Source organism: Misgurnus anguillicaudatus, chromosome 9 (genome assembly GCF_027580225.2).
Source record: "Misgurnus anguillicaudatus chromosome 9, ASM2758022v2, whole genome shotgun sequence".
Taxonomy (NCBI): Eukaryota; Metazoa; Chordata; class Actinopteri; order Cypriniformes; family Cobitidae; genus Misgurnus; species Misgurnus anguillicaudatus.
Window position 1 is genome coordinate 18,508,020 of NC_073345.2, and position 26,981 is coordinate 18,535,000.

Here is a 26,981-nt window from a genome sequence, read left to right on the forward strand (position 1 = left end):
CAGAAGGATGAATGTTTTATGACTTTTTATAATAAAACTGACCCGAGTTCACCTACACTGGTCATAGTGATCAACTCCCCCTAGTGGTGAATCGTCGGATTTTCGAAAAGTTTCGAAACAGTTATGATGACGTAATGAAGCCTCGTTTGCTAAAATCACGTGACTTTGGCCAGTTTGAAACAAGCTCCGAACCAATGATTCGAAACAAAAGATTCATAAATGTTTCGAAGCCTCATGAAGCGTGCTTCGAAATCGCCCATCACTAGATGGCAGTATTAGGCAGTGAAGGCTTGAGCTCAACACTACTCTCTAGCACCGAGAAAGTTTTCTTCCGGGTCGATGGATTTCCAACATGGTTGCAAGCATGCAAGTAATAAACTGTAAAGGTTGAACAATTCTGATAAAGGTGCCATTTCGGAAACGTACATTTAGGTAGGCCTACATTAAAAACGCGGAGTATTATTTTGCGCAGGTAAAATCAACCTCTCAAATCAATGTTGACATGATACACAGGCTATGAATTGTGCAGACTTCATCATTGTGTTACATTTTTGCAGATTAAATAGGATGGCGTTTTTTGGAAGTCTAAAACCTATGCTGTGGTCTGTTCTGCAGGGTGAGTCTTACAAACACGTCAGTTAGTTCAATTTGATAAACTTGAGAATAAAGTAAAACATTTAGCATAAATACTAATGTCATTTCCATCATATTTTCTCGATCAGCATCCCGCCCTGTATACTCATGGCCTGGACCTGTGTTCACCAGGACAATGGCCACACTTAATCAGATGCATCGGAAGGGAAAACCCTCCCCACCTCCTCCGAAAATCAGTGCCACCTTTGGACGGCCACAGCTCAAAGCTGTTGTGCTGAAGACCATGATCAGGAAACCAAAGAAGCCAAATTCTGCAAACCGCAAGTGTGCACGAGTACGTCTGTCCAATGGCAAAGAAGCTGTAGTGTTCATCCCAGGGGAAGGTCACAACCTCCAGGAGCATAATGTGGTGTTGGTGCAAGGTGGACGGACTCAGGACTTACCAGGGGTGAAACTCACTGTAGTGAGGGGGAAATACGACTGTGCACATGTTGTAAAGAAAAAACAATGAATATTATGATTTTTGAGTAGTTTTCAAAAACAATATGAGTTGTTAACCTTAATGTATTTTCTTTTTTTAAACAACTGTGCACATTGGATCTTTATGGCTTCAATAGCTACTATTTTACAGTTATATCTTCTATAATTGTTTATGTGATACCACAAATAAACAGTAGTGTGATTGTAGCAATGTGCTGAGTAGTCAATCCTGATGGTCAAGTACAGAGTTTGGTTTTATCACATTGTACTGCTGTTCAATAATACTAGTTTTTTACTTGCCTTTCAGCAATAGAGGCAGAGCGCATCGCGTCATAAGCTGAAACCCACGCCCACCGGGGGGAGTAATTCATCCGTCTCCATTGATTTTGTATTGCGAGAGGCTGCCTCCTCATTTCTGGCTTGTAGCAAGGACAGAGTGATGGCTGAAAGCTGGTGTGTGACAAGATGTGTAAAATTTTAGGTTATAAAAAATTATTTCTGGGTTGTTGGCTTGTTAGCTGTACATTTTGTCACACAGCAACTTTTAGGCATTGTTCTGTTTTTGTTGTAGGCCAGAAATGACAAGGAGGCGGCCTCGCGGTGCAGGGTCAATGGAGACGGTTGGATTGTTTCCCTCCCGGTGGGCGTGGTTTTCTAATTAGCATAACTGCACTCTGTCTCTGTTACCTCACCTAATTAATATTCACGAGTCAATCTGATAAGATTATTAAGAATTCCATGGTTAAAATCTTAATAATGTTCACAAGAAAACCATGTTGTCTTCATGCAAAAAACATGTTGATGGTGTATATTGCTTGGCAGGAAATAAATTCATGTTTATTAACCTTTTGTATGCAGTGTTTTGTAAATGAATCAGTCATTCTTATGGACAATAGATAATGCAGGATGTCATGTTATACAGCCCGCATAGTTTTAATTGCAACCCTCTTGCACAATAGTGGCCTAAGCTCTGCTATTGGAGGACCAGGATCCAGTTTGGCAGGGTTCTGCTACTGGGTCTTAGGTTTTTCCTCATATGATTTTTGCTGAGGCTGTGCCTAACCTTTGAAATCAGGTACGTGCATTATGCATTTTAACCTAAATATAGGCTACTATATTTGTATGTGTTTCTACACTTAAAGATTTGAATTGCTGAGCTATCTTAGGTTGCTTATCTAAGGTATGTAGCATATATATGTATATGTTTTATAATAAGACATGTTAATTAAAATCCAGTGTCTAATTTTGAGATTAGGAGTTTGAATTCACTCATTGATTTTAATACTTGACATGACCTTAGTCGGTCTATATTAAAAATATTAAGGTTATATTTTCGCAGAATGTTCTTTACATTATGATTGTATGTCGAAAACAGTCGATCACAAAAAAATGACTTTAGCGTCCTCTTTAAAGTTCTCACAGGCAGGGTCATATATGATTTTATTTCTAGGATTTATTAATATAAGGTTAGAATAATGCTTCTGCATTCATAAATATGGTCAATGTACTGTCATTGCTTGTGTTTAAGCGTTTCTTTGTTATTTCAGTCATGGAGGCTGTTTATGAAGTAGAGGTGACCACAGGTTCCATGGCCCATGCTGGTACATTTGACAATATATTCATTACTCTGATTGGCACACAAGGGGAAAGTGAACGGACCAGACTTGACAGCTTTGGAAGAGATTTTAAGACCGGAATGGTGAGTGCCTGTCCATGTCCTCTAAGTTGATTTAAACAAGAGCTGTAATTTCAAACAAAAGAGTTAGTCGTGTTTCTTTGGTCTGGTGCAGACTGTAATGTTACAAGCATAACTACTATAGTACATTTTTTTTCCCAGAAAGTGAAGTATAAAGTGACCACCAAGTTCACCCTTGCCCACCTCCTCCTGATCAGACTTGAGAAAGATAATTTCATGTTCCTGCCAGAGAATGACTGGTTCTGCTCCATGATAAGTGTAAGAACACCTGAGAAAGATGTGATCTTTTTCCCATGCTATCGCTGGATGGCAGATAGGGAGGTGATTGAGCTGCGAGAAGCAAAAGGTTTGAATGTCTATTAATTCAAATTTCATGTTTAACCATGCATAACAGTTTATTTTCGTGATCACATATATATCCATTCTGATAAATACACTACAACAAATACATTTTCCTTGCATTTACCAGCCACGAAAATCAATGAAGAAAAATATTCAAGACTGAAACAACACAGAGAAAATGAATTAAAGCTAAACAAAGAGTTGTACCAGTAAGTCATAAAAAGCATGCAAAAAGTTCTTGACGATAGTTTATTGACTTTTTCAATGGTTTGTGTGAAATTTCTTTCTCTATTTCTTTTTAGGTGGAGTGAGTATGAGAAAGGTCTTCCACAGTGTGCTGGATTTCAAGAGACCCTGAGTCTTCCCTCAGTGGTCCGGTTTTCATTCACAAAAGCTATGGATTCAGCTTTTAACAGCTCCACAGCGTAAACCCCTTTAAAGTGTATTACTGTGAAGTGTTTTATGAATAAATTTCCTGTCTGTACATTTTATTTTTACACCACTAATTTGTCATCCAGGCTTGGAGAGATAAAAATGAAGAAACTGGCAAATAAGTCAATCCCATGGGCTGATATAGATGAAATGAAAAGTGCCTTTTGGTCAACCAGAACCACTATCTCTGGTAAGAAAAATTACACAAACATTGACATTATATTATGTGTCTTAGTGCAGTAAACCCCTGAAATAGTTGTTTGTAATGGTTTTACAGAATATGTTCTCCAGCACTGGATGGATGATGATTTTTTTGGATATCAGCTTCTAAATGGTCCCCATCCCATGATGCTCCACCGATGCACTGAACTTCCTTTGAATTTCGCTGTCACAGACGATATGCTCCAGCCCATTTTGGGAGGTGAAACATCTCTTACTTTGGAAATGAAGGTAAATACATTTGAACCCAAGCTCTTCACTGTCAACTTAAAGGGGTAGTTCAACCAAAAATTGCAATTCTGTCATCATTTTCTCACTCTCATGCACTCAAAACAATATTTAGGCCTAATTCATAAGATTTATGTATTTTGATTACATGTAGAATTTCCATCCATTTGGATTACATACTTTTAATCTAAAAAAAACAAATAAACTTTATATGATAGATATTTTTTAGATATATGTAAATGAAACCAGTAAAATTTATGTAATAGTTTTACTTAATCCAATGTGTTTTAAATGCATTAAAAAATGGATTATGTATTCTTTATTAATAAACCCAATTCACTTAAAATGCATTGCATTTAGGTATCTTACTAATAAACCATTTATACATTTGTATATGAAGAGTTTCGTTGCAAAACGAGAAAATCAGAAATCTCGTTTTTAGGTTGTGCATTCCAATTGATTTCAATGCAACTGCAGCTGGTTTGTTTTGATTTAAACCTTCATAACTTAAAAAATACAGCTAAGTAGCACCATAAAACAAAATAATAACATGATAACATAATAATAAACATGTTTTGACAAAAATGTTAAAAAATGGATTTATCTCGTTTTGCAACGAAACTCTTCATATATTCCTCCCCCATTCACCCTAAATCACAATATGCTATAACAAAATAACACAAAAAAAGAATAGCCAGACCACTTGGTTTTACATTTTATCAATTTATTTAATACTTCAAGGCATTACTCATAAGGCAGCAAAAAAGAGCAGCTAGCAACTAGCATGACACTATGGCTTATACACCTCGTATTGTGTGCAAAAATAAATAAATAAGTGTGTTTCAGACATTTTAGCCACAATCAACCTCAATCCACAAATAAGAGCAAACATTTTAACAGGCTGCAGAAATACAAAAAAAACCTGTAAAACTCGAGGTAGACATAAATCAGGTAAATCAGGGACAACAACATTAACATTTTCAGAAATCTGTGACATGATGTAATAATAATTTAGAATGAAAAAAATGGCACATGGCTTAGTGTTTTTAGTGGCTGTGTGCCATTAACAATTTTCAAGCGTCTTTAAATTACATGTTATACATCAATTACATTTTTCAAAAACTTTTCAACTTTTAAAATTGTTAAAGGAGTATTCCAATTTATTAAACAAAAATCCTGATAATTTTCTCACCCCATATGTTTATGTTTTACTTTGTTCAGTCAAGAAGAAATAAAGTTTGAGTTAAACATTCCAGGATTTTTCTAAATTTAAGACTTTATTCGACCTCAAGTTTACAGTTTCAATGCAGATTTAAAAGGGCTCTAAATGATCCCAAATAAGGCATAAGGGTATTATCTAGCTAAACAATTGTCATTTTCAAAAAGAAAAAAAAAAGAGGACTTTTAAATCACAACGTTTTGCACTAGCTGTGTGACACGCTAGCATCACATAATTGAAACTACCGCTCCAGTGTTTACAAGTGAAAAGAAAGAGGAGCGTTCAGATGTTGCTGTATGTGGAATGATACTAATTAATGTTTTTGGGTCCGTTTATTATTTAAAATGGTCCACAAATGTGCGTAACCATTCGACGTTACACTGTAAAAAGTTAAGCATGAATGGGCAAAAATCATGGTATGGGGATGTTGTACATACTACATGTTGGGCCTATCTGGAACATGGATCAGTTTGAATACATAAGAATACTTGAAGAGATTATGTTCCCCTTTGCAGAAGAGGAAATGCCCCTAAAATGGGTGTTTCAACAAGACAACAACCCCATGTGGCTTGAATTCAGTACCCGGGGGTCGCCTGAGGTTGCCGATAACCACTAGACCCCAAAAGAATTTTACTCTCTTAAGGGCACAAAATGTTACACCATTTTTCTTTGGGCCATTCTGCATGTCTTTTTCAACAATGGTGCTTTACTGGGGCTTTTTGCAAACAGCTTAGCTTCAATCAGATGTCTTCTGTTACTTACAGATCATTTTAGATCATCTCTGATCTTTCTAAAAGTGAAACACTTTGCCATCCTGACTATTAATCGATCTGTTTTAACAGTAGTTGCTTGTTTTCTTCCATATGCTTTGTTTTTGTTGCCATTTAAATCATTTGAGATCATTTTAACTGAGCATCTTAAACTTTGCTGCATTTCTTACATTTTCATACATTTTTCCCTCACAAATCAACTTTATAATCAAATTGCGTTGTTCCTGAGCAATGAGGGAACATTCCATTTTACTTAGAAATTCAGCAGCAGATATATTTTATAACAATAGGCAAAACATTTGCTCCCCCCTCCTTCTTAATAAAGGACAAAAATTAGATGTTTTTTCACAGAATTAACTAATATTCAAATTTAATTTCACACTGCTATTATTTTGATCATGCCACAAGTAGTGAGGATATCATTACCAATGAGTCTATTGTATTTGTATTACACTCCTACATCTGCAATAATTTCCAATGCAGTAATATTACTAATCCTAATAATCAGGTTAATGATGTAGCACTGCTAGTTTTAACACCACTGTATATGACACCGTTCACAGTATGTTTCAGTGTATGTTGTATTGTTGTGTATCATATTGATATTATTTGCATCATAATGTATGAATTGTAAGGCTCCAAGTGACCACAGTCAAATTATGCATTTTGTTTCCCATAAAATCTAAGCTTATCACTAACTTGAGCCATTAAAAGGTGAACAAATGTCTGTAGCAGTACCATGATTCATTGATGTTATTAGATGGTAATACTGTGGTAGTTTGATACAATATAGACTGAAGTACACTGTAAAAAAAATCAGTAGAAATTACAATGTTATTGCAGCTGGGTTGTTGGTAATCCACTGCAGATTCACATCTACGTCATTTACCGGCAAGAGTTTGTTCAAAGTTGAACAACTTGTAAACATCAACAAGTCCCTATCTCTACAGAACAAAACCATACAATAACAGCCTCATGCAAAGCATTCTGGGAACCAGAAATCATCATCAACCTTTTTCTGTTTTTTGCTTCAGATTTTGTTTCCCTGAATGTTTTGCTTGATGCTGTTTTTTTAGTTTTACTCTGTAAAGACAAAGACTTGTAAATGTTTAATGTTTATTTAACTTTGAACAAAATGTTGCCGGCAAAAAACATAAATTTAAATCTACGGTAAGTTTCCGGCAACCCAGCTGCAATTTCTACGGAATTTTTTTACAATGTATGTAATAGAAAACTATGGTGATATACCATATTTATATAAAACACTTATTGACACCAAAGAAGCTATGCAGCTAAATAAAAACACATCAACAGCATTTTTTAGTCATTTATAAGTTTTTTCACAGATCTGTCTTTTTACAAAATGAAAAGATAACAAAAAACAAACACTTTAAAGTTTGTCTTCAGAATGCCCCTGCCACAGCTGCGTGCTTCAACCGCACTAAAAACACACTCTCACTGAGGTGTGTTAGAGGAATGAGTTTCACGCTCCTCCTTTTGGATCTCGCAGAAATGCCACCGTTCAAGTACCGTAGTCCTGAAAATCCTGTTCTCAGACTGGTCACTAGGGGCAGAAGCTGCTTCGGTGACTGTCAGCCATAAAAGTTCACTTAGGCAACCTCAGGGTTCCTTTACCCAGCAGGAACTGCAGAACTCTGTCCACCAGCAGGGCGGCGACAAAATCCAAAACCAAGACCTTGGCTATTATTAACTTAAACTGTAAAGGAAAAGAGAAAGAATATAAAAATACAACAAATTAAGTGTAAAACACCCTTTTTGTACACTGGTGATTAGAGGCATTTATATAGCATATTAACTAATTTAAACAGTATTTGAAAAGCTGGATTAATGCATATACATTTTGTAAGATTATTTTAAAGGTACCTGAATGGCATACTATGTCTGTGTCCAAAATAGACCCCTATATAAATAGCCCACCATTTTGTAGTGGTGTCCAAAACTATGGTGGACAATAGCTAGTGCACTTATTCAATTCCATAATGCACCAAAATAATGAGTGTACAACTCAGCGGCTAGTCTCACTGTGATGCTACGTTAAGCGTTTACGCTTCCCATTTACTTTTAATGGGTGACGTTAAGCGTTGCCGAACTGAATTGTGCTCACGGCAGAAGTTGAAAATTTCTCAACTTTTCAAGCGGCAACGCATGTGTCAGCCAATTAGATCACCTTATACAAATAACCTAGGCAAATCCAGCCAAGTACCGTAGGGCACATGCCAAGTGAACTCCCAAGATAGTGCCTGCAGGGCTTCCAGTGCTTGGTAAATTCAGTCACTCGCTCATATTTAAGTGAACTATATTAGTCAACTAATGTAGGCAATAGTGAATGAGGGCATATGGGTCTAGTTCAGACACAGCCTATGTCTGGTGGATTTTTTAAATATGCATTTATACATGTTCTTGGCTCTCTAATGAGAACTATTTTGTAGTGTTTCCTAAAACTAGCATAGTGGTGTCAAAATTTGTAAGTGTTGGATAGTGTACTGAATATAATACCTCAGTTGGAATGTCTACTAAGGCAAATTGCTCATTGAATTCAGGTGATGACCCCGACAACAGCCCAACTATGGCAAGCCTGATAAACCGATGCTCCATAGCAGGGGCCGATTCTCTCTGAGAGACTCCATGAAGGGATGGCCCTGAGGAAATAATTTGTTGAAATAACTTATTTAGACATTTAAAAAAAACACTTCACTTAGAAACTAAGCTACGATGCAGGAAATTGTTTCAGTAAATAACTTAAAGCTTTTGCACAAAGCTATTGAATCAAGACGACTTAAGAGGACTCGAAACAACATACTGAATATCTCTTTGTAGGGGCCGTAGGTGTAGGAAATCACGAAGATGAAGCACCCGGGTGACAGATGCGCATGAGCAGAGCTGTAAAACATAAACACAATGAAAACACAGAAACAGAGCAGCCGATCAAACCAACGTCATAACATTTACCTTCACTTACCTCACACTTATTTTTTACCTTCACATTCCTCGCACCTTTTTTACCTTCACTTACCTTGCACCTTTTTTACCTTTACTTACCTTTTACTACTTACCTTTTTTCATGAGTAAAAAATGCTCTGGCTTGGCAGGCATGACGTTGAGCAGGCTCTTGGTTGGCAGGCATGAGGTGAGCACGCTCTTGGACTTGGTTGGCAGGCATGACGTGTGCAGGCTCTTGGTTGGCAGGCATGACGTAAGCAGGCTCTTGGTTGGCAAGCATGATGTGAGCAGGCTCATGGTTGGCAGGGATTTCGTGAGCAGGCTCTTGGATAGCAGGCATGACGTGAGCAGGCTCTTTGTTAACAGGCATAAGGTGGACAGGGTCTTGGTTGGCAGGCATGACGTGAGCAGGCTCTTGGATAGCAGGCATGACGTGAGCAGGCTCTTGGTTGGCAGGCGTGAGGTGAGCAGGCTCTTGGTTGGCAGACATGAATTGGGCGGGCTCTTGGTTGGCAGGCATGACGTGGGAAGGCTCTTGGTTGGCAGGCATCACGTGCGCAGGCTCTTGGTTGGCAGGCATCACGTGCGCAGGGTCTTGGTTGGCAGGCATGACGTGTGCAGGCTCTTGGTTGGCAGGCATGACGTAAGCAGGCTCTTGGTTGGCAGGCATGACGTGGGCAGGGTCTTGATTGGCAGGCATGATGTGAGCAGGCTCTTGGTTGGCAGGGATGATGTTAGCAGGGTCTTGGTTGGCAGGGATGATGTTAGCAGGGTCTTGGTTGGCAGGCATTACGTGAGCAGGCTCTTGGTTGGCAGGGATGATGTTAGCAGGCTCTTGGTTGACAGGCATGACGTGAGCAAAACTCTTGGTTGGCAGGCATGACGTGAGCAGGCTTGTGGTTGACAGGCATGACTTGAGCAGACTCTTGGTTGGCAAGCATGACGTGGGCAGGCTCTTGGTTGGCACGCATGACTAGAGCAAACCTCTTGGTTGGCAGGCATGACGTGAGCAAAACTCTTGGTTGGCAGGCATGACGTGAGCAGGCTTGTGGTTGACAGGCATGACTTGAGCAGACTCTTGGTTGGCAAGCATGACGTGGGCAGGCTCTTGGTTGGCAGGCATGACGTGTGCAGGCTCTTGGTTGACAGGCATGACGTGAGCAGGCTCTTGGTTGGCAGGGATGATGTTAGCAGGCTTGTGGTTGACAGGCATGACATGAGCAGGCTCATGGTTGGCAGGCATTACGTGAGCAGGCTCTTGGTTGGCAGGCATGACTTGAGCAAAACTCTTGGTTGGCAGGCATGACGTGAGCAGGCTTGTGGTTGACAGGCATGACGTGGGCAGGCTCTTGGTTGGCAAGCATGACGTGGGCAGGCTCTTGGTTAGCAGGAATGACGTGTGCAGGCTCTTGGTTGGCAGGCACTTTTTCCACTTACCTGCTTTTCACTTACCTTTTTCCACTTGATTGGCAGACAAATTTGTTTGTTTAGTTACCTTCACTTACCTCACACCTTTTTGTTTGTTTTGTTACCTTCACTTACCTCGCACCTTGTTGTATGTTTTGTTTTTGTTTGTTTAGTTACCTTCACTTACCTCGCACCTTTTTGTTTGTTTTGTTTTTGTTTGTTTTGTTATTTTCACTTACCTCGCACCTTTTTGTTTGTTTTGTTACCTTCACTTACCTTGCACCTTTTTGTTTGTTTTGTTTTTGTTTGTTTTTTTACCTTCACTTACCTCGTTTTTTTCTGTTTGTTTTGTTTTTGTTTGTTTTGTTACCTTCACTTACCTCACTTTTTTTTTTTTTTTTTTTTTGTTTTGTTACCTTCACTTACCTCGCACCTTTTTGTTTGTTTTGTTTTAGTTTGTTTATACATTCACTTAGCTTGCACCTTTTTGTTTGTTTTGTTTTTGTTTGTTTTTTTACCTTCACTTACCTCGTTTTTTTCTGTTTGTTTTGTTTTTGTTTGTTTTGTTACCTTCACTTACCTCACTTTTTTTTTTTTTTTTTTTTTGTTTTGTTACCTTCACTTACCTCGCACCTTTTTGTTTGTTTTGTTTTTGTTTGTTTTTTTACCTTCACTTACCTCGTTTTTTTCTGTTTGTTTTGTTTTTGTTTGTTTTGTTACCGTCACTTACCTCACATTTTTTTTTTGTTTTTGTTTGTTTTGTTACCTTCACTTACCTCGCACCTTTTTGTTTGTTTTGTTTTTGTTTGTTTAGTTACCTTCACTTACCTCGCACCTTTTTGTTTGTTTTGTTTTTGTTTGTTTTGTTACCTTCACTTACCTCGCACCTTTTTGTTTGTTTTGTTTTTGTTTGTTTTTACCTTCACTTACCTTGCACCTTGTTTTACCTTCACTTACCTCGCACCTTTTTGTTTGTTTTGTTACCTTCACTTACCTCGCACCATTTTGTTTGTTTTGTTACACTTACCTCGCACCTTTTTGTTTGTTTTGTTACCTTCACTTACCTCGCACCTTTTTGTTTGTTTTGTTACCTTCACTTACCTCGCATCATTTTGTTTGTTTGTTTTTTGTTTGTTTTTTACCTTCACTTACCTCGCATTTTTTGTTTGTTTTTGTTTATTTTGTTACCTTCACGTACCTCGCACCTTTTTGTTTGTTTTGTTTGTTTTGTTACCTTCACTTACCTCGCACCTTTTTGTTTGTTTTGTTTTTGTTTGTTTTGTTACCTTCACTTACCTCGCACCTTTTTGTTTGTTTTGTTTTTGTTTGTTTTGTTACCTTCACTTACCTCGCACCTTTTTGTTTGTTTTGTTTTTGTTTGTTTTTTTACCTTCACTTAACTCGCACCTTTTTTGTTACCTTCACTTACCTCGCACCTTTTTTGTTTTTTATACCTTCACTTACCTCGCACCTTTTTTATACCTTCACTTACCTCGCACCTTTTTGTTTGTTTTTTTATACCTTCACTTACCTCGCACCTTTTTGTTTGTTTTGTTTTTGTTTGTTTTTTATACCTTCACTTACCTCGCACCTTTTTGTTTGTTTTGTTTTTGTTTGTTTTTTATACCTTCACTTACCTCGCACCTTTTTGTTTTTGTTTGCTTTTTACCTTCACTTACCTTGTACCTTTTTGTTTGTTTTTTATACCTTCACTTACCTCGCACCTTTTTGTTTGTTTTGTTTTAGTTTGTTTTGTTACCTTCACTTACCTCACACCTTTTTGCTGTTGTTTTTATACCTTCACTTACCTCGCACCTTATTTTGTTTTTTATACCTTCACTTACCTCGCACCTTTTTTGTTTTTTTATACCTTCACTTACCTCGCACCTTTTTATACCTTCACTTACCTCGCACCTTTTTTATACCTTCACTTACCTCACACCTTTTTTATACCTTCACTTACCTCGCACCTTTTTTTGTTTTTTATACCTTCACTTACCTCGCACCTTTTTTTGATACTTTCACTTACCTCACACCTTTTTTTGTTACCTTCACTTACCTCGCACCTTTTTGTTTGTTTTTTATACCTTCACTTACCTCGCACCTTTTTTTGTTTTTATACCTTAACTTACCTCACACCTGTTTGTTTTTTTTTGTTACCTTCACTTACCTCGCACCTTTTTGTTTGTTTTGTTTTAGTTTGTTTTGTTACCTTCACTTACCTCGCACTTTTTTTTGTTTTTTATACCTTCACTTACCTCGCACCTTTTTTTGTTTTTTTATACCTTCACTTACCTCGCAACTTTTTTATACCTTCACTTACCTCGCACCTTTATTTGATACCTTCACTTACCTCGCACCTTTTTTTGTTACCTTCACTTACCCCGCACCTTTTTGTTTTTATACCTTCACTTACCTTGCACCTTTTTTGTTACCTTCACTTACCTCGCACCTTTTTGTTTTTTACCTTCACTTACCTCGCACCTTTTTGTTTGTTTTGTTTTAGTTTGTTTTTTATAACTTCACTTACCTCGCACCTTTTTTATACCTTCACTTACCTCGCACCTTTATTTGATACCTTCACTTACCTCGCACCTTTTTTTGTTACCTTCACTTACCCCGCACCTTTTTGTTTTTATACCTTCACTTACCTCGCACCTTTTTTGTTTTTATACCTTCACTTACCTTGCACCTTTTTTTGTTACCTTCACTTACCTCGCACCTTTTTGTTTTTTACCTTCACTTACCTCGCACCTTTTTACCCTTCACTTACCTTGCACCTTTTTTACCTTCACTTACCTCGCACCTTTTTTACCTTCACTTACCTTGCACCTTTTTTGTTACCTTCACTTACCTCGCACCTTTTTGTTTTTTACCTTCACTTACCTCGCACCTTTTTGTTTGTTTTGTTTTAGTTTGTTTTTTATACCTTCACTTACCTCGCACCTTTTTTATACCTTCACTTACCTCGCACCTTTATTTGATACCTTCACTTACCTCGCACCTTTTTTTGTTACCTTCACTTACCCCGCACCTTTTTGTTTTTATACCTTCACTTACCTCGCACTTTTTTTGTTTTTATACCTTCACTTACCTTGCACCTTTTTTTGTTACCTTCACTTACCTCGCACCTTTTTGTTTTTTACCTTCACTTACCTCGCACCTTTTTACCCTTCACTTACCTTGCACCTTTTTTACCTTCACTTACCTCGCACCTTTTTTACCTTCACTTACCTTGCACCTTTTTTACCTTCACTTACCTCGCACCTTTTTTTACCTTCACTTACTTTGCACCATTTTTACCTTCACTTACCTTGCACCTTTTTTACCTTTAGTAAGTAGGCTTGGCAGGCAAAAGGTGAACAGGCTCTGGCTGTGCAGGCATGATGTGAGCAGCCTCTGGCTTGGCAGGCATGACGTGAGCAGGCTCTGGCTTGGCAAAGCAGCCACTGGACAGGCTCTGGCAGGCACAGGCCCAGGCTTTGCAAACACTGAGCAGGCTCTGGCTTTGCATGCACTGAGCAGGCTCCGGCCTGGCAGGCACTGAGCAGGCTCCGGCCCGGCAGGCACTGAGCAGGCTCCGGCCTGGCAGGCATTGGGAAGGCTCTGGCTTGGTATGCACTGAGATGGTTCTGGCTTGGTAGGCACTGAGCAAACTCTGGCTTAGCAGGCACTGAGCAGGCCCTGGCTCTGGCATGGCAGTAACTTAGCAGGCTCTGGCTTGGCAGGCACTGAGCAGGTTCTGGCATGGCAGGCACAGAGCAGGTTTTAGCCTGTCAGGCACTGAGCAGGCTTTAGCCTGCCAGGCACTGAGCAGGCTCAGCCCTGGCAGGCACAGAGCAAGCTCCGACATGGTGGGCACAGAGCAGGCTCTGTCTTGGCAGGCACTGAGCAGGCTGTGGCTTGGCAGGCACTGAACAGGGTCTGGATTGGCCGGCACCAAGCTGGCTCTGGCTTGGCAGGCATGACGTGAGCAGGCTCTGAAAAGGTGAAAAGGACATCAGAAGGCATTCATGTGCAATTTTTAGCTAGAAAACTTCACGATATTTAAAAGCTGTCATTCATTCATCCATTTGATTAAGCAATTGGGCGAGCTCCGGCGTGGTCACGTGGAAAAGTGACGTCAATGCATACCCTCTATAGGCTTTTTTGATTTAGAGCAGTGGTTCTCAACTCCAGTCCTCGGGACCCACTGCTCTGCATACTGTATAGTAGGTACTGAATTAGATGAAGTACCTACTTACTTGGTGTTAAAACAGTAGGTACTGTATAGTATGAATCCTGGTAGTATGAATGAGATTCGTACGTACTACATCCGCCATGTTGCCACATCACGTGACATACGTCGTCATCACGTCATGTCATTTCAGCGCAAAAACAGCCGCGTGCCTCTTCTTCGTTGGATAACTCCTCGTCCGGGGCATCATGGGATAGTGAAGCGTCCATCGTATGCACACTGCAAAATCTAACCGGAAGTAGTAGGTCATCCGGGTACTTTTCGCATACTGTTTTTCAAATACTATGTATTCGGACATACTACTCGCCTCGCCTACTGCTTTTCGCGTACTATATAGTATGTAGTAGGTGGTTTCGGATGCAGCACATGTCTCCCCTATTTAACACACCCGATTCAGATCATCAGCTCGTTAGGATAGATTCCATGAACTGAACCGAATGTGTCAGACATAAGAGACATCCAAAATGCGGGTCCCGAGGACTGGAGTTGAGAGTTGATTTAGAGTTCCTTACACATTCCATTACTTTAAGACATAACTCCAATTTAAATTGTAAAAAACAAGGGGGGTGGTTTACCGGACAGGGATTAGCTTAAACCAGGACTAGGTTTAATTAAAAAATATAACTAGTTTTAACAAACATGTCTTACTAAAACATTACAAAACAAAGGGCACTGATGTATTTTAAGATGCAAGATGTTTTCAGTTTTGACAGCTCTTACATTTATTTTAGTCTAGGACTAGTCTAATCCCTGTCCGGGAAACCGCCGACATTTATGAATATGATATTTCCTTAATATAATAACCAAATTAATAACAAAATAAAATGTAGTCTCAAAGGTTTATCATAAGTCCTCTTTGCAGATTATGCCAAATGTATGCATTACAATAGTCAATTTAATGTGGTCTTTACTGCAGGTTAAATATAATCCTAAAACACTTTTATAACATTACATGGTGCCTCATCAAGTGCATCCTTCAGTGATATTAATCCCTAATTCATCCCAAAGTCAGTAAAGCTGGACCTCGACATACTCTAACCACTGTTGTTAAGAAAAAACGTGAAGTTCATGCAACTCGAGCAAATACTGGAGGATTTTTGCCAAGAACAATGGTCACCACCCAGGACAAACCACGAACCCATCACAAAGGGACGCAAGGTTTTTGACATACAGAGCCAACTGAGATAAAGCGTGGAAGATCTTTTTCAACCAACAATGTGACAACGCAGCCAACAAAATCCAGATTTTAAACATTAATAAAAGGTGAAAGCTAACTGTGTGTGCCTCCTTAAATTCACACACCATATAATATATGGCAAGTGTCTCATTCCGATCTGCTCCGAATAAAGATTAGCACTTAAACAAGTTACTGAAGTAAATTTTCTTCAATACATTTCTAAATTCACGATCCATACTGTAAACATTTGACAAAGGGCATCATTAACAGTGTAGAAATGCGACATGACAACTGCATAAGTGATGAAAAGACGACCAACCGCTTGACAGTTAGCAGATCACGTGAGGTAAACATAACTCACGATAAAAAAATCTAAGCACGACAGCAGTGATGTTTACTCCATTTTAAACACAGTCTCTGATATGATTAGTTCAATAAAAACGATAAAAGTTTGGATTTACCTGTCGCTTGTACGCTGATTTTCTCTCTTCAACTCTCACCGTTGCCCTTAGAAACCAACTGAAACATACAGCGTCGAGCGCCTCGATTGTGACGTAATGCACACTAATATATTTTTTTTCTTTTTAATGTTTTATTATATTTACAAAGCAATTACAAACAAATTAGGTACAATATAAATTCTTGTTACAAATCTAACATTTGTATCTTATAAACTGTAGGCTTCAGTTTGTCCATCTTCTGTGACAATGGGTTTTGTTGTGCTTTGCTTCACACAGATGCTTTGAAAAGCAAGACTTTAGCATCAACAAGTGTTATGTTATGCAGTGGTGTTTAAAAAAAATAACAGTGTACTAATAAAAGTGAATAAAGTGCAAAAATGTTATACATAAAGTTTATTTCCTTATTTCAAATGTATTGAAAACATTACACATTTAATTCCAAATCAAAGTATTAACAAAATGTATGCATGTTGAAAAAATAGCAGTGTCAACATTTTTCTCTGTAGACACTTAAAAATTAAGATTTTTTAAAGATTTAACTTCACTTTAAACAACTGTATTACTAATATTTAGTTGCATTGTTGTTGATAACTGCTGTCAAATCAATTCAACCAACTTAATTCTGCGGTTAACTAAGTTCATTTATTGAGAGACAGAGCAGCACTCGAGTCACTAGTGGTTTTTCAAATCATGACTGTAAAATCCCATTTTGTAGGACCAGTTTTGGTCAGACGACCTTCTCTGTGAAGAGCTCCAAACTCTGAAACTCATTACCATCTGACATTAAGAATGTACTGGATTTTAATGTGTTTTCTTCCAGGCTAAAAAACGGTTGAAAACAAATCAAAGGTGCACTCATTTTTAACTAGTAGGTATGAGTTGTATATGGTATATGTGTGTATTTAAACCTTACGGGTAAATTTTATTGTGTATGATTAGAGACATGAATTGTTTACTTCCAGGCTAAAAAACTGGTTAAAAACAAATCAAAGGTGCACTCATTTTTAACTAGTAGGTATGAGTTGTATATGGTATATGTGTGTATTTAAACCTTACTGGTAAATTTTATGGGTAAATTTTATTGTGTATGATCAGAGACATGAATTGTCAATATCATGTTATTTGTTTTAAATTGAAGTAGTATAGTATATGTAAATTGTATTGTTTTAAGAGCCCAACCAGGGACAGGAGTTAAAAATTAGCATTTGCTATAAACTTTTTATGCAGCATTTTAGTGATAAGCTTGCTTTGACACTATGTATGTTTGCATTGTCCCTGTCAAATAAAATAAAATGAAAAAATAAAAACCAACATCCCACAGTTCCTATAAATTTTTAGGTTTTGCTCAGAAACTGCATTTTTAATGTAACCCCACAAGTTTTCAGTGGGGTTGAGATCAGTTGGCCACTCCATAACCGCAATCCTTTTTTTCTGGAACCAAATTTTTCCCTTCTTGCACTGCAAAAAATGATTTTCAAGAAAAAAAACTTGTTGTATTTTTGTCTTGTTTTCAGTAAAAAAAATCTAAAAATTCTTAAATTAAAAAGCTTTTTGTTGATGAGCAAAATGACCCAAGAAAATAAGTCTAGTTTTTAGACCACAAATATCAAATTTAAGTGATTTTGTGCATAAAACAAACAAAAACAAATATGCCAATGGGATAAGCAAAATTTTCTTGAATTTAGTGTTTAAGAAAAATTTTCAAGATTTTTTGCTTACCCCATTGCCAGATTTTTTTGCTTGTTTTATCCACAAAATCACTTCAATTTGATATTTTTGCTCTAAAAACTAGACTTATTTTCTTGGGTTGTTTTGCTCATCAAGAAAAAGCATCTTAATTTAAGAATTTTTATATATTTTACTAAAAACAAGACAAAAATACGATTTTTTTCTTGAAAATCATTTTTTGCAGTGTGTTGTTACAAACCTGTATTAATTTCTTTGTTCTGCTGAACATACAGGAAGATATTTTGAGTAATGTTTGTAACCAGGGCCTGAAATTAACACCCGGCCACGTGCCAAATGCGGGTGAATTTTGCAATTGGCGGGTAACACTGTCAATCTACTGGCCACATTGGCGGGAAACCAATGCAAATCAGTGTATAAACAACCCGCACCCGACCGACGTTTTCAACCCGCCCGCAACTCGGGCCGCTTTTTTTAAAGTAGTGATTGTTTAAAATAGTTAATTGGCATCCTAATATCAAACGACCCGACCAACCGTGGCCCGAATATCATTAAAAATATTTTTGGATGACTCGTAACCGCGGGTATAACCGCAGGCACCCACTCATTTCGGATCAACCCTTGCATCTTCTTTTTCTTTCTTTTAATGGGGGGTGGAACCAACTTTAAGGTGAATTAAACCCACGCATCTGATGCTAATTGAGTGATTAATTGAGAGGATGCGGCTGCTGTTTCGCAACGTTCATGTTATTGGAAAGAAAATGATGCACTTCTCTGACTATGTTTGGATATGCGAGTTAGTATTAAACTGTTGGTGAGATGGGATGAGAATGCAATGCTGACATAGCCTACAGTACAATCACAGTTGCACAGATGTGTAGTGCTGTGATGGATAAGAACTCTCGATGTGTAAACTTTAGAGAGAGTTGCGCTACTGTGTCTTATACTGTAGTACATTAACATACATTTTGCGAATAGAGTAATGAAAAACAATGTTGTGAGGCGTTTATGTGCCCAGTTTGGAATTCCCCCTCCATCTTTGTGCGCGGGTTTAAGGGCACTCGATAGTGCACATACAGAGAGACGCTTCCAAAATGCAAGCGTACATAAAATCTTTCTGTTCTTGACAGGGCACATATAAACAAAATGATCTTCACAGTCTTCTTTTTCTAATAAAAACATTTCTTTATGTCTTAAGTGTATGTAGAGTCAAAAATACGTCTGTGCTGATTTGGTCTAAAAGGTGCAGTGTGTAATTTTTTGAAGGATCTCTTGACAGAAATGCAAAATAATATACAAAACTATATTATCAGGGGTGTATAAAGACCTTTCATAATGAATCGTTAAGTGTTTATTGCCTTAGAATGAGATGTTTTATCTATATACACAGAGGGTCCCCTTACATGGAAGCCGCCATTTTGTGCCACCATGTTTCTACAGAAGCCCTTACCAGACAAACTTTTTTACTAAGGTGGCAGCTACCGTAGCTTCTCTATGTGTTTTAAAAGCAAAACATGAGCAGTGGACCGAGCCGTTGGTTGCAATTCACAACCTCACCACTAGATGCCGCTAAAATTTACACACTGCACTTTTAAACTTCAGGCCCTGTTTGTAACCAAACAGTTTTTGAGCACCATTGACTTCCATAGTAGTTTTTTCCTATTATATGGAAGTCAATAGTGGTTCTGTTTCCTACTTCAAATATCATCCTTTCTGATCAGGTAAATGATGACAGAATTTTTAGGTGAACTATCCCTTTAATTGTTTAGTATTTGCTCTCATCTTTGATGCTTTATTGCTCAAGTCTAAATATCTCATAGAAATGTTTCATTTAACCCAAACTGTTTAACTGTTTAGAAAGGAAACATATTCCTATGTGATTATAGAAGACTAGCCGATTTACCAACCCGAATGATCAATGGCATTCAGCAGCACATCGCCGCTCCGCTCTGTCTGCTATACAAGAACCAAGTCGGCAAACTTCTGCCTATTGCCATTCAGGTACCTTAACCATGTGCTGTGTGTCAATGATTTTAAAAAATACTATACAAAATGAACTGGATTATGTCTATTATTCAAAAATTATAAACTCTTTCTCAATCTGTCTGTGTCACAGTTAAAACAACAGGTTTCGGAGGGAAATCCAGTTTTCCTTCCTAGTGACTGCGAGCTCGACTGGTTGCTTGCCAAACTGTATGTGAGGAATGCGGATTGTCTTGAGCATCAAGCGTCTTTCTATTATCTGCGCAGTCATCTGCTGGCCGAAGTCTTTACAGTGGCGTTGTTACGAAACCTCCCTGCAGTTCATCCAATATATAAGGTACACAAGATCATGAGTTGTTTACAGCTGGACCTTTCTATATGCAGTTAACGTTTATGGTATATACAATACCAGACATTCTGCAACAATAACTCATGCAAATCTTGAAAGTTCAGTTTTAATGAGATTTTGAATATCTGCGTGAATGTCATTTAAATATGGGACTTATTTTTGATTTTCTCATAGTTGCTGATACCACACACACGTTACACATTACAGATAAACGCTTTGATTCGGGATAGGCTGCTTGGTCCTGAGGGTCTTGTCACTCAGGTATTGATTCCATATTGAATTTATTGCCTTTGTACTGGTATTGTAAGACAAATAGAGCAGTTTTAGCCGAATTGCTAGAGAGTTGTAACCTGAAGGTTATTTTGCCTTTAGAATACTAGTATTGGAGGTGAAGGGATGTGTGATCTCATGAAGAAGGCATTCACAGAACTGACCTACAAATCTCTCTGTCTGCCGGATGATATCAGTGATCGAGGACTGGAATCAATTCCTAACTTCTTTTACAGAGAGGATGGACTTAAGCTGTGGGACTTCATAAATAAGTACTTTTCATTACCAAATTTTGAACAGCGGTTAAATGATATTTAATGAGATAAATCAGATGAATGATTGTGGTGTTGGTCTTTAGTTTTGTAAGGAGCGTGGTGCAGTTGTATTATCAGAGTGATGGTGATGTACAGCAGGACAGTGAACTTCAGGACTGGATCAGACATTCATCATTCATCTTCATTCATGGGTTTATTGGGCAGAGCAGCACAGGTATGGGCTTTGTGCGTGAAAGCTCTGAGATAAGAAATAGTTTACCCAAAAATTAAACTTAGTTCATGTTTTACGCATCCTCAAACCATCCTAAATGTATAAGACTTTCTTCTTTCAGCCAGAGTTATATAAAATAACATCTAGGCTCTTTTCAGCTTTGTAATGCCATTGGATAGAGCCCCATTTTTAAAGCTCCATAAAGCGCATCCATCCATCAAAAAGCAAATCCATTATGTTATTAAACAGCACTAATTATCTGATTCGTGATTTTACATTTCCTTTGGTGTGTAAGTGTGTATTAGTACATGTTAATGATATGCAAAATGGACAAACCCCAAAGTAAACGATGACGCGAGTTATCGTCTGCAACGTAAATCTCTTTTCTTGGACTACAACAAACACACGGATTGTAGGCAACAATATAGGTGCTCTTTAAACGTCTTCCGAGGTGAAGGGATGTTTTTGTAAGAGAACTTTTATATTTCTAATGTTATATGCTACAGCCGTACACACATTCATAAGAGAGTTGATGTCAGGTGAAAGGCTGCGCCTCTTTTGACCCATCATTACAAAAATCCAGACCTTTTGACGGATGGATGTGCTTTTGGTGCTTTACAAATGGGGCACTATCCAATGATATGGAGTGAACTATTCATAAAGTGAACATGAATAAAAACCTAATCCTTGTTTTGCGGTTAAAGCTGTACCATTAATCATTTTTCTCTCATCCCCGTTTTCTCATTTAGGAATACCTCAGTGTTTTGTTACAGTAGATGAGCTCATCAAATTTATTACTATGGTTATCTTCACAGTTTCAGCTCAACATTCTGCCCTTAGAGCAGGACAGGTACGGTTATACGAAGATTAACTTTATTACCACAGAATGAATGTAGATTGCTCATATATTTTGGTTTTTAACATTTGTCCACTTAGTTTGACTACAGTAGCTGGTTTCCAAACTCCCCTTGTTCTCTGAGAAAACCTCCTCCCACAACTAAAGGAAGCTCAGACAGGAACACATTGCTGGACACTCTGCCTGATGTTAACACATCTGTAAATATGGTATCAGTCTTTTGGCTCCTGAGCAAGACCTCACCAGACTTGGTGAGTGATTTACACATTTCTAGTCTGCGGTTCCATCAACTGGTACAGCATGGCACTAGTAATGGCAAGGTCATGGGTTTAATTAACCTTAAATGCATTTTGAGTGGCTCGGGATAAAAATTACTATTTAATCTTTACAGGTTCCACTTGGGCAATACCCTGAAGACTACTACTGCCAGGCGGTTGTACAGAAAATGATCAAAAGTCATCAGGCAGAGTTGTCCTTCATGAGCGAATCCATCAAAGACAGAAACCTAGGGTTGAAAGTGCCTTACACCTACCTGTGCCCTGATCAAATAAACAACAGTGTGAGCATTTGACATGGACCAAAGTGTGTATCCTATGAGTGTATTAATGATGGATATTAACTTGATAGCTATATTCTGATATTTTGTGTACATTTTGTGAAATGTTTGTGAATAAGATTTTTAGATTAGTCACATGCATCAATATTACAATGATTGTGATGCTTTGTTTGCTCTGCAATATTTATGAAACAGAAATTGCCTTCAGTACCTTATTGCTTTTATTAAACATTTACCACACACAAAAAAATCAACGAAACGCAATTTTCATGAAGGAAGATCACTGTTAGTTTTTTTTATTCTTAACGCCATTTCAGCATCTATGGCTATATTCATGGCAAGAACTGGTTACCATAGACGCATTGAGGCAAAGGCAATTTGGCATTCCAATTGACCTAACCTGCATGTTTCTGTATTGTGGGAGGAAACCAGAGTACCTGGAGTAAACCCATGCTGACAGGTAGAACATGCTAACTCCAAAAATGCAATTTAAGTCTCTCAGAGCTGCTCATTTCAATAGCTCTGTATGTGTGTGTAAACAGATTTTATGTTTGAGCCTGTATCAAATGAAGATACAGATTTTGAGGAATAATCAATTATTTGGAGATTGGAAATGGACAATTTTGAGTGGTAAGTTTGTGATTTTACAGTATGGACCTACAAAGCGTAACTGTAATGCCAATAGTACTTCAGTCTAAACGCTAGCATATAGAATTAACTAGCATATAGTGCTAACTCTGCAGTCACGACTGTTTTTAGCATTGAAATTAAATGAATGTTGGGGGCGTACATCTTGATTGTAACGTCAGAGTCGGTGTTGTGTTGGGATTGGCCTGTTTTCCAGTGTCCTTTGCATGCATGAGGTTTACATAAAAATGAGGAAACAATAGTGTTTGAGACTCACAATATGTCATTACCATGTACAGAACTCTTATTGTTCATATATGCCTAGGTAAATAGAGTTTTACATACATACTGCAAAAAAAAATATTTTTGCACTTACATTTTTACTTGGATTTACAAGTCATTTTAACTGTATTGACAATAGTGATGAGTTGCTGTAACTTATTTATTAAAGGCGGAGTCCACGATGTTTGAAAAACGCTTTGGAAAAGGAGACGGGCCGACTACCAAAACACACTTATAGCCAATCAAATCAAATGCCGGGTTGTGTATGTGTGGGGCGGGTCTATCAACAGAAGGTCCAGATTCTATTGGGGTAGGGGCGTGTTTGTTTGGGTGATTTCAAATATCAACATTGGCTTTCAAACATCATGGACTCCGCCTTTAAAGGTGCTGTGGGTAAATTTTAAAAGGATCTTTTGACAGCACTGCAATATTATATAGATAACTATGCTTTCAGGGGGTGTTTAAAGACGTGACAAAATGAACTGTATTATTTTTATTACCTTAGAATGAGCCGTTTTTATCTACATACACTGCGGGTCCCCTTACATGGAAGCCGCCATTTTGTGCCATCAAGTTTTTACAGTTGCCCTAAATGGACAAACTGCTCTACAAAGGGCGTTCATTGGTACGTTGTCTCAGACGATGGCATGTTTGTCTTGTGACGGCTACCATATAGCTTCTCTGTGCAATAAGCAACCTCACCTTGATGCCGCTAAAATCTGCACACTGCACCTTTAAGATAAAGTTGACATAGAGGCTGTTTACACTTGGCACCAACATGCGCTTTCGTCGACCGGATCACAAGTGGACGACGTTAATGCCAGGTGTAAACGGTGTTCAAAACGTTTTGAGCTCGTCCACTTTCGACCACATACAGAGGTAGTCGAAACCACTTTCGATCGGATCGCTTTGGAGTTGCCGAACGCACATGTGGTTGAATGTGTTTGAACAGCCACACGCGACCGCCTTCTCTCCGCCCATTTATCTAATCTGAGGTATTAAACACAAGTTTTACGTCTTTTTTTGACTTCTGGCGTGAACATACGGTAAACAGCGCTATTTTTAGCCTTTCGTTGATAAAACTAAAGCGGCTGATCTCCGTAGTTTCGTTTTGAAAGCGTGTGAAAGTTGCGCGATCCTATTTCATCAATTGCGCCGAAAAATCAGAGAAAGCTCTTACATACACACGTACAAAACTCTGTGCAGCATGTTTACTTGCTAAACAAGCAGTGGACTCCGACATAATATTACTTTGCGTCCATATAAACTCATAATTACTCCCGCTCGAGTTTGAATGACAGAAGAGAGACTCACCCACTGTCTCACAGACCACCCCCTCATAGTTTTCAGGAGAGAAGCGGTCAAAAGTGGACAAAAGAGACGGATTTAAATACCAGGTGTAAATGTAATGTGTCTCTCTCGTCCACTTGTGATCCGATCGACGAAAACACATCTTAATACCAAGTGTAAACAGCCCCTATAGAAAATTCAACTTTAAGTTATCACTTGTGAAGATAGTTGAAATTACTTGTAAATCCTAGTTGATTAAACTTAACGCAAGTGCAAAAATATTTTTTCAGTGTACAGCACCTTTAAAGGTGCAGTGTGTAACTTTTATAAGGATCTCTTGACAGAAATGCAACATAAAATACATAACTATATTATCTATAACTATATAAGTGGTGTATAAAGACCTTTCATAATGAACTGTTATGTTTTTATTACCTTCGAATGAGACGTTTTTATCTACATACACAGAGGGTCCCCTTACATGGAAGTCGCCATTTTGTGCCGCCATGTTTCTACAGAAGCCCTTAACGGACAAACTTTTTTTACTAAGTTGTCTCCAACAATGACATGGTTGTTTGGTGGCGGCTATCGTAGCTTCTCTATACATTTTGGTGAACGGTGGACTGAAACGTTGGTTGCAATTTGCAATCTCACCACTAGATGCACTAAAATGTACACACTGCACCTTTAAGGGTATAGGGGGCTATTTCAGAAACAGCCAAGGTTTCACATGCTAAGGGTGATACACAGAATCGATGGGTGCAGCGGTCATAGCTTGGTTTTATCGGAAATAAAACACGGCTATTAACCAATCAGAATCATGACTGGAACTTGCACACCTTTGAGAATCAGAATCGATTAGACAGACCATGGTCTACAATTTTTTTATGCAGTTCAGGTTTGATTTGTACTCATTCCTAATTTGTGCTTGAAATGTACACACTTTATGTACTTACATTCTCATTGTGGTTTTGTTTAATGATTAAGAACTCTCAATTTTTAACACCTAATTGCAATTATTTTTCATCTTTTCAATCCAATAAAGCATTAGTAACAACGATCCACTATTAAACTGTCCAAATAAGTTTGCACTCTTTCTGTTTCATTAGTGTAGGACAGTTGCCCTCTAGGACAGAACTTTCAAACCTGTCTTAGATGCCCCTGTATAGCTCAGTGGTAGAGCAAAGGTCATGGGTTTGAACCCAGGAAACACACGTTGGTAAAATGTGTGTCTTGTAATGCACCATAAGTCGCTTTGGATAAAAGCGTCAGCCAAATGCATAAATATAAGTGGGTTTTACTTTGACTCTTCTACATAAATGAAAAACAACATCCATGTCATTCTACAGAGACCTTGATGACACAGAATACTAAGATACATTTTTACAACACAGCATCATTACTCTCTGCAGTCCATAATGACAGATTTAAACAGCACAACGCCCCCTCTCTCTTTTTTTAAACAAGTTAACGTTGCAGTTGGGGGTTAAGCTCATCGATGCACCGCAAAAGGTTTTCGTTTTTTTCTGGGTAGTGATTTTCCTTGATTTTCTTTTTAATGTGGCGCGTCATCTCCTCTCGTGCCTGCTGGGTGGAACTTGTAGATATCTGCAGAATGTCCTTGAGCAGCTCCTGGTTGGCCTCCACCGACAAACCAAGTAGAAACCGCAGAAAAATTTCATAGTTGCAATTCTTGGAGGACAATGCTTTGTCGACTGCACTCTTGAGTACGTCTGTCAAAGAAACCTTCATCACTTTCAACTTACCCTGCTCGAAAATGTTCTTCCCATGCTTTTTGAAAGAGTAGAAAACGTGTAGGGCGGCCATGTACTCCTGAAGGGTCGGATGGGAAAAGCAGCTCACCCTCTCTTGGTACATCACAAACTTCTCTCTGTAATACTCGGCACAGAGACCACTGCATACTACAGCGGGATACGAATCCATTTCAATCTCATCAAAGTGCTCTTTCTCCATATGAAACTCGTTCTTATCGAGCATGCTGTACGACAACTTCGCCAGCTTAATGAGCATTTGCTCAGCTGTGATGTTTTTGGTCTCTTCCGCCGGGTTATTTTGCAGTCTCTGAATGCACATTTGAGTGTGAAATCGCAGCAGGCTGGTGTACAAGTTGGTAAGAGTTTTGGGCAGCTCCGCTGATCGAGGAAGAGACTGAAACTGTTGCTGAAGCACTTTAGATGCCACCCAGCAGAAGAGCGGCTGGTGGCACATAATGTACAGCGTTTTGGAAGCCTTGATGTGAGCGATCACTCTCTCAGCCAGTTCTGGGTCTTCGATCGTCTTCCTGAAATACGCTTCTCTCTGGTCGTTGTTAAAACCGCGTACCTCCAGGAGTTGGTGGCAGTATTCTGGTGG

General features: G+C 38.4%; 4 protein-coding genes and 1 long non-coding RNA gene across 6 annotated transcripts in view; 2 read left to right on the forward strand and 3 right to left on the reverse strand.

Moving 5' to 3' along the window:
• The first annotated feature begins 268 nt into the window (after positions 1 to 268).
• Positions 269 to 1,918, forward strand: mrps12 (mitochondrial ribosomal protein S12). Of its 2 annotated transcripts, none has more exons than XM_055179772.2 (3): positions 269 to 472; positions 558 to 616; positions 723 to 1,918. In XM_055179772.2, the coding sequence occupies exons 2-3, from the start codon at positions 568 to 570 to the stop codon at positions 1,103 to 1,105; spliced, it is 432 nt and encodes a 143-aa protein (XP_055035747.1). In that variant the 5' UTR covers positions 269 to 472; positions 558 to 567; the 3' UTR covers positions 1,106 to 1,918. The 2 variants fall into 2 exon arrangements, with proteins under 2 accessions (XP_055035747.1, XP_055035746.1); XM_055179771.2 differs by having other exon boundaries at positions 269 to 432.
• Positions 1,919 to 2,014: 96 nt separating this feature from the next.
• Positions 2,015 to 22,764, forward strand: LOC129423478 (hydroperoxide isomerase ALOXE3). The gene is made up of 15 exons (XM_055179770.2): positions 2,015 to 2,149; positions 2,622 to 2,773; positions 2,912 to 3,116; positions 3,240 to 3,321; positions 3,415 to 3,537; positions 3,631 to 3,734; positions 3,822 to 3,994; positions 19,767 to 19,910; positions 20,026 to 20,229; positions 20,416 to 20,502; positions 20,614 to 20,783; positions 20,870 to 21,000; positions 21,747 to 21,847; positions 21,934 to 22,104; positions 22,245 to 22,764. The coding sequence occupies exons 2-15, from the start codon at positions 2,624 to 2,626 to the stop codon at positions 22,422 to 22,424; spliced, it is 2,025 nt and encodes a 674-aa protein (XP_055035745.2). The 5' UTR covers positions 2,015 to 2,149; positions 2,622 to 2,623; the 3' UTR covers positions 22,425 to 22,764.
• LOC129423481 (uncharacterized) lies at positions 6,885 to 9,791 on the reverse strand. Its single transcript, XM_073871675.1, has 3 exons — positions 8,802 to 9,791; positions 8,498 to 8,640; positions 6,885 to 7,697 (listed from the first exon to the last, which is right to left on the reverse strand). The coding sequence occupies exon 1, from the start codon at positions 9,789 to 9,791 to the stop codon at positions 9,051 to 9,053; it is 741 nt and encodes a 246-aa protein (XP_073727776.1). The 3' UTR covers positions 6,885 to 7,697; positions 8,498 to 8,640; positions 8,802 to 9,050.
• On the reverse strand, positions 11,185 to 14,551 carry LOC141366103 (uncharacterized). The gene is made up of 2 exons (XR_012371110.1): positions 13,495 to 14,551; positions 11,185 to 13,432 (listed from the first exon to the last, which is right to left on the reverse strand). It is a non-coding gene; the product is annotated as an uncharacterized lncRNA (long non-coding RNA).
• Positions 22,765 to 25,889: 3,125 nt separating the features above from the next.
• Positions 25,890 to 26,981, reverse strand: part of nlrc3l1 (NLR family, CARD domain containing 3-like 1) — a 3,669-nt gene continuing 2,577 nt past the window's right edge. Inside the window, exon 7 of the mRNA XM_073871253.1 lies at positions 25,890 to 26,981. This exon is cut by the window's right edge and continues 665 nt beyond it. Within this exon, the coding sequence (XP_073727354.1) occupies positions 26,076 to 26,981 (906 nt within the window). The 3' untranslated portion in view covers positions 25,890 to 26,075.

Bases quoted from the DNA above. Each gene is read 5' to 3' on its own strand.
- mrps12 (XM_055179772.2), top strand. From the start codon at position 568: ATGGCGTTTTTTGGAAGTCTAAAACCTATGCTGTGGTCTGTTCTGCAG. The intron at 617-722 runs GTGAGTCTTACA...TTTCTCGATCAG, and splicing joins GCTGTGGTCTGTTCTGCAGG to CATCCCGCCCTGTATACTCA.
- LOC129423478 (XM_055179770.2), top strand. From the start codon at position 2,624: ATGGAGGCTGTTTATGAAGTAGAGGTGACCACAGGTTCCATGGCCCAT. The intron at 3,117-3,239 runs GTTTGAATGTCT...TGCATTTACCAG, and splicing joins TGAGCTGCGAGAAGCAAAAG to CCACGAAAATCAATGAAGAA. The intron at 3,995-19,766 runs GTAAATACATTT...TTAACTGTTTAG, and splicing joins CTCTTACTTTGGAAATGAAG to AAAGGAAACATATTCCTATG.
- LOC129423481 (XM_073871675.1), bottom strand. From the start codon at position 9,791: ATGCCTGTCAACCAAGAGCCTGCTAACATCATCCCTGCCAACCAAGAG.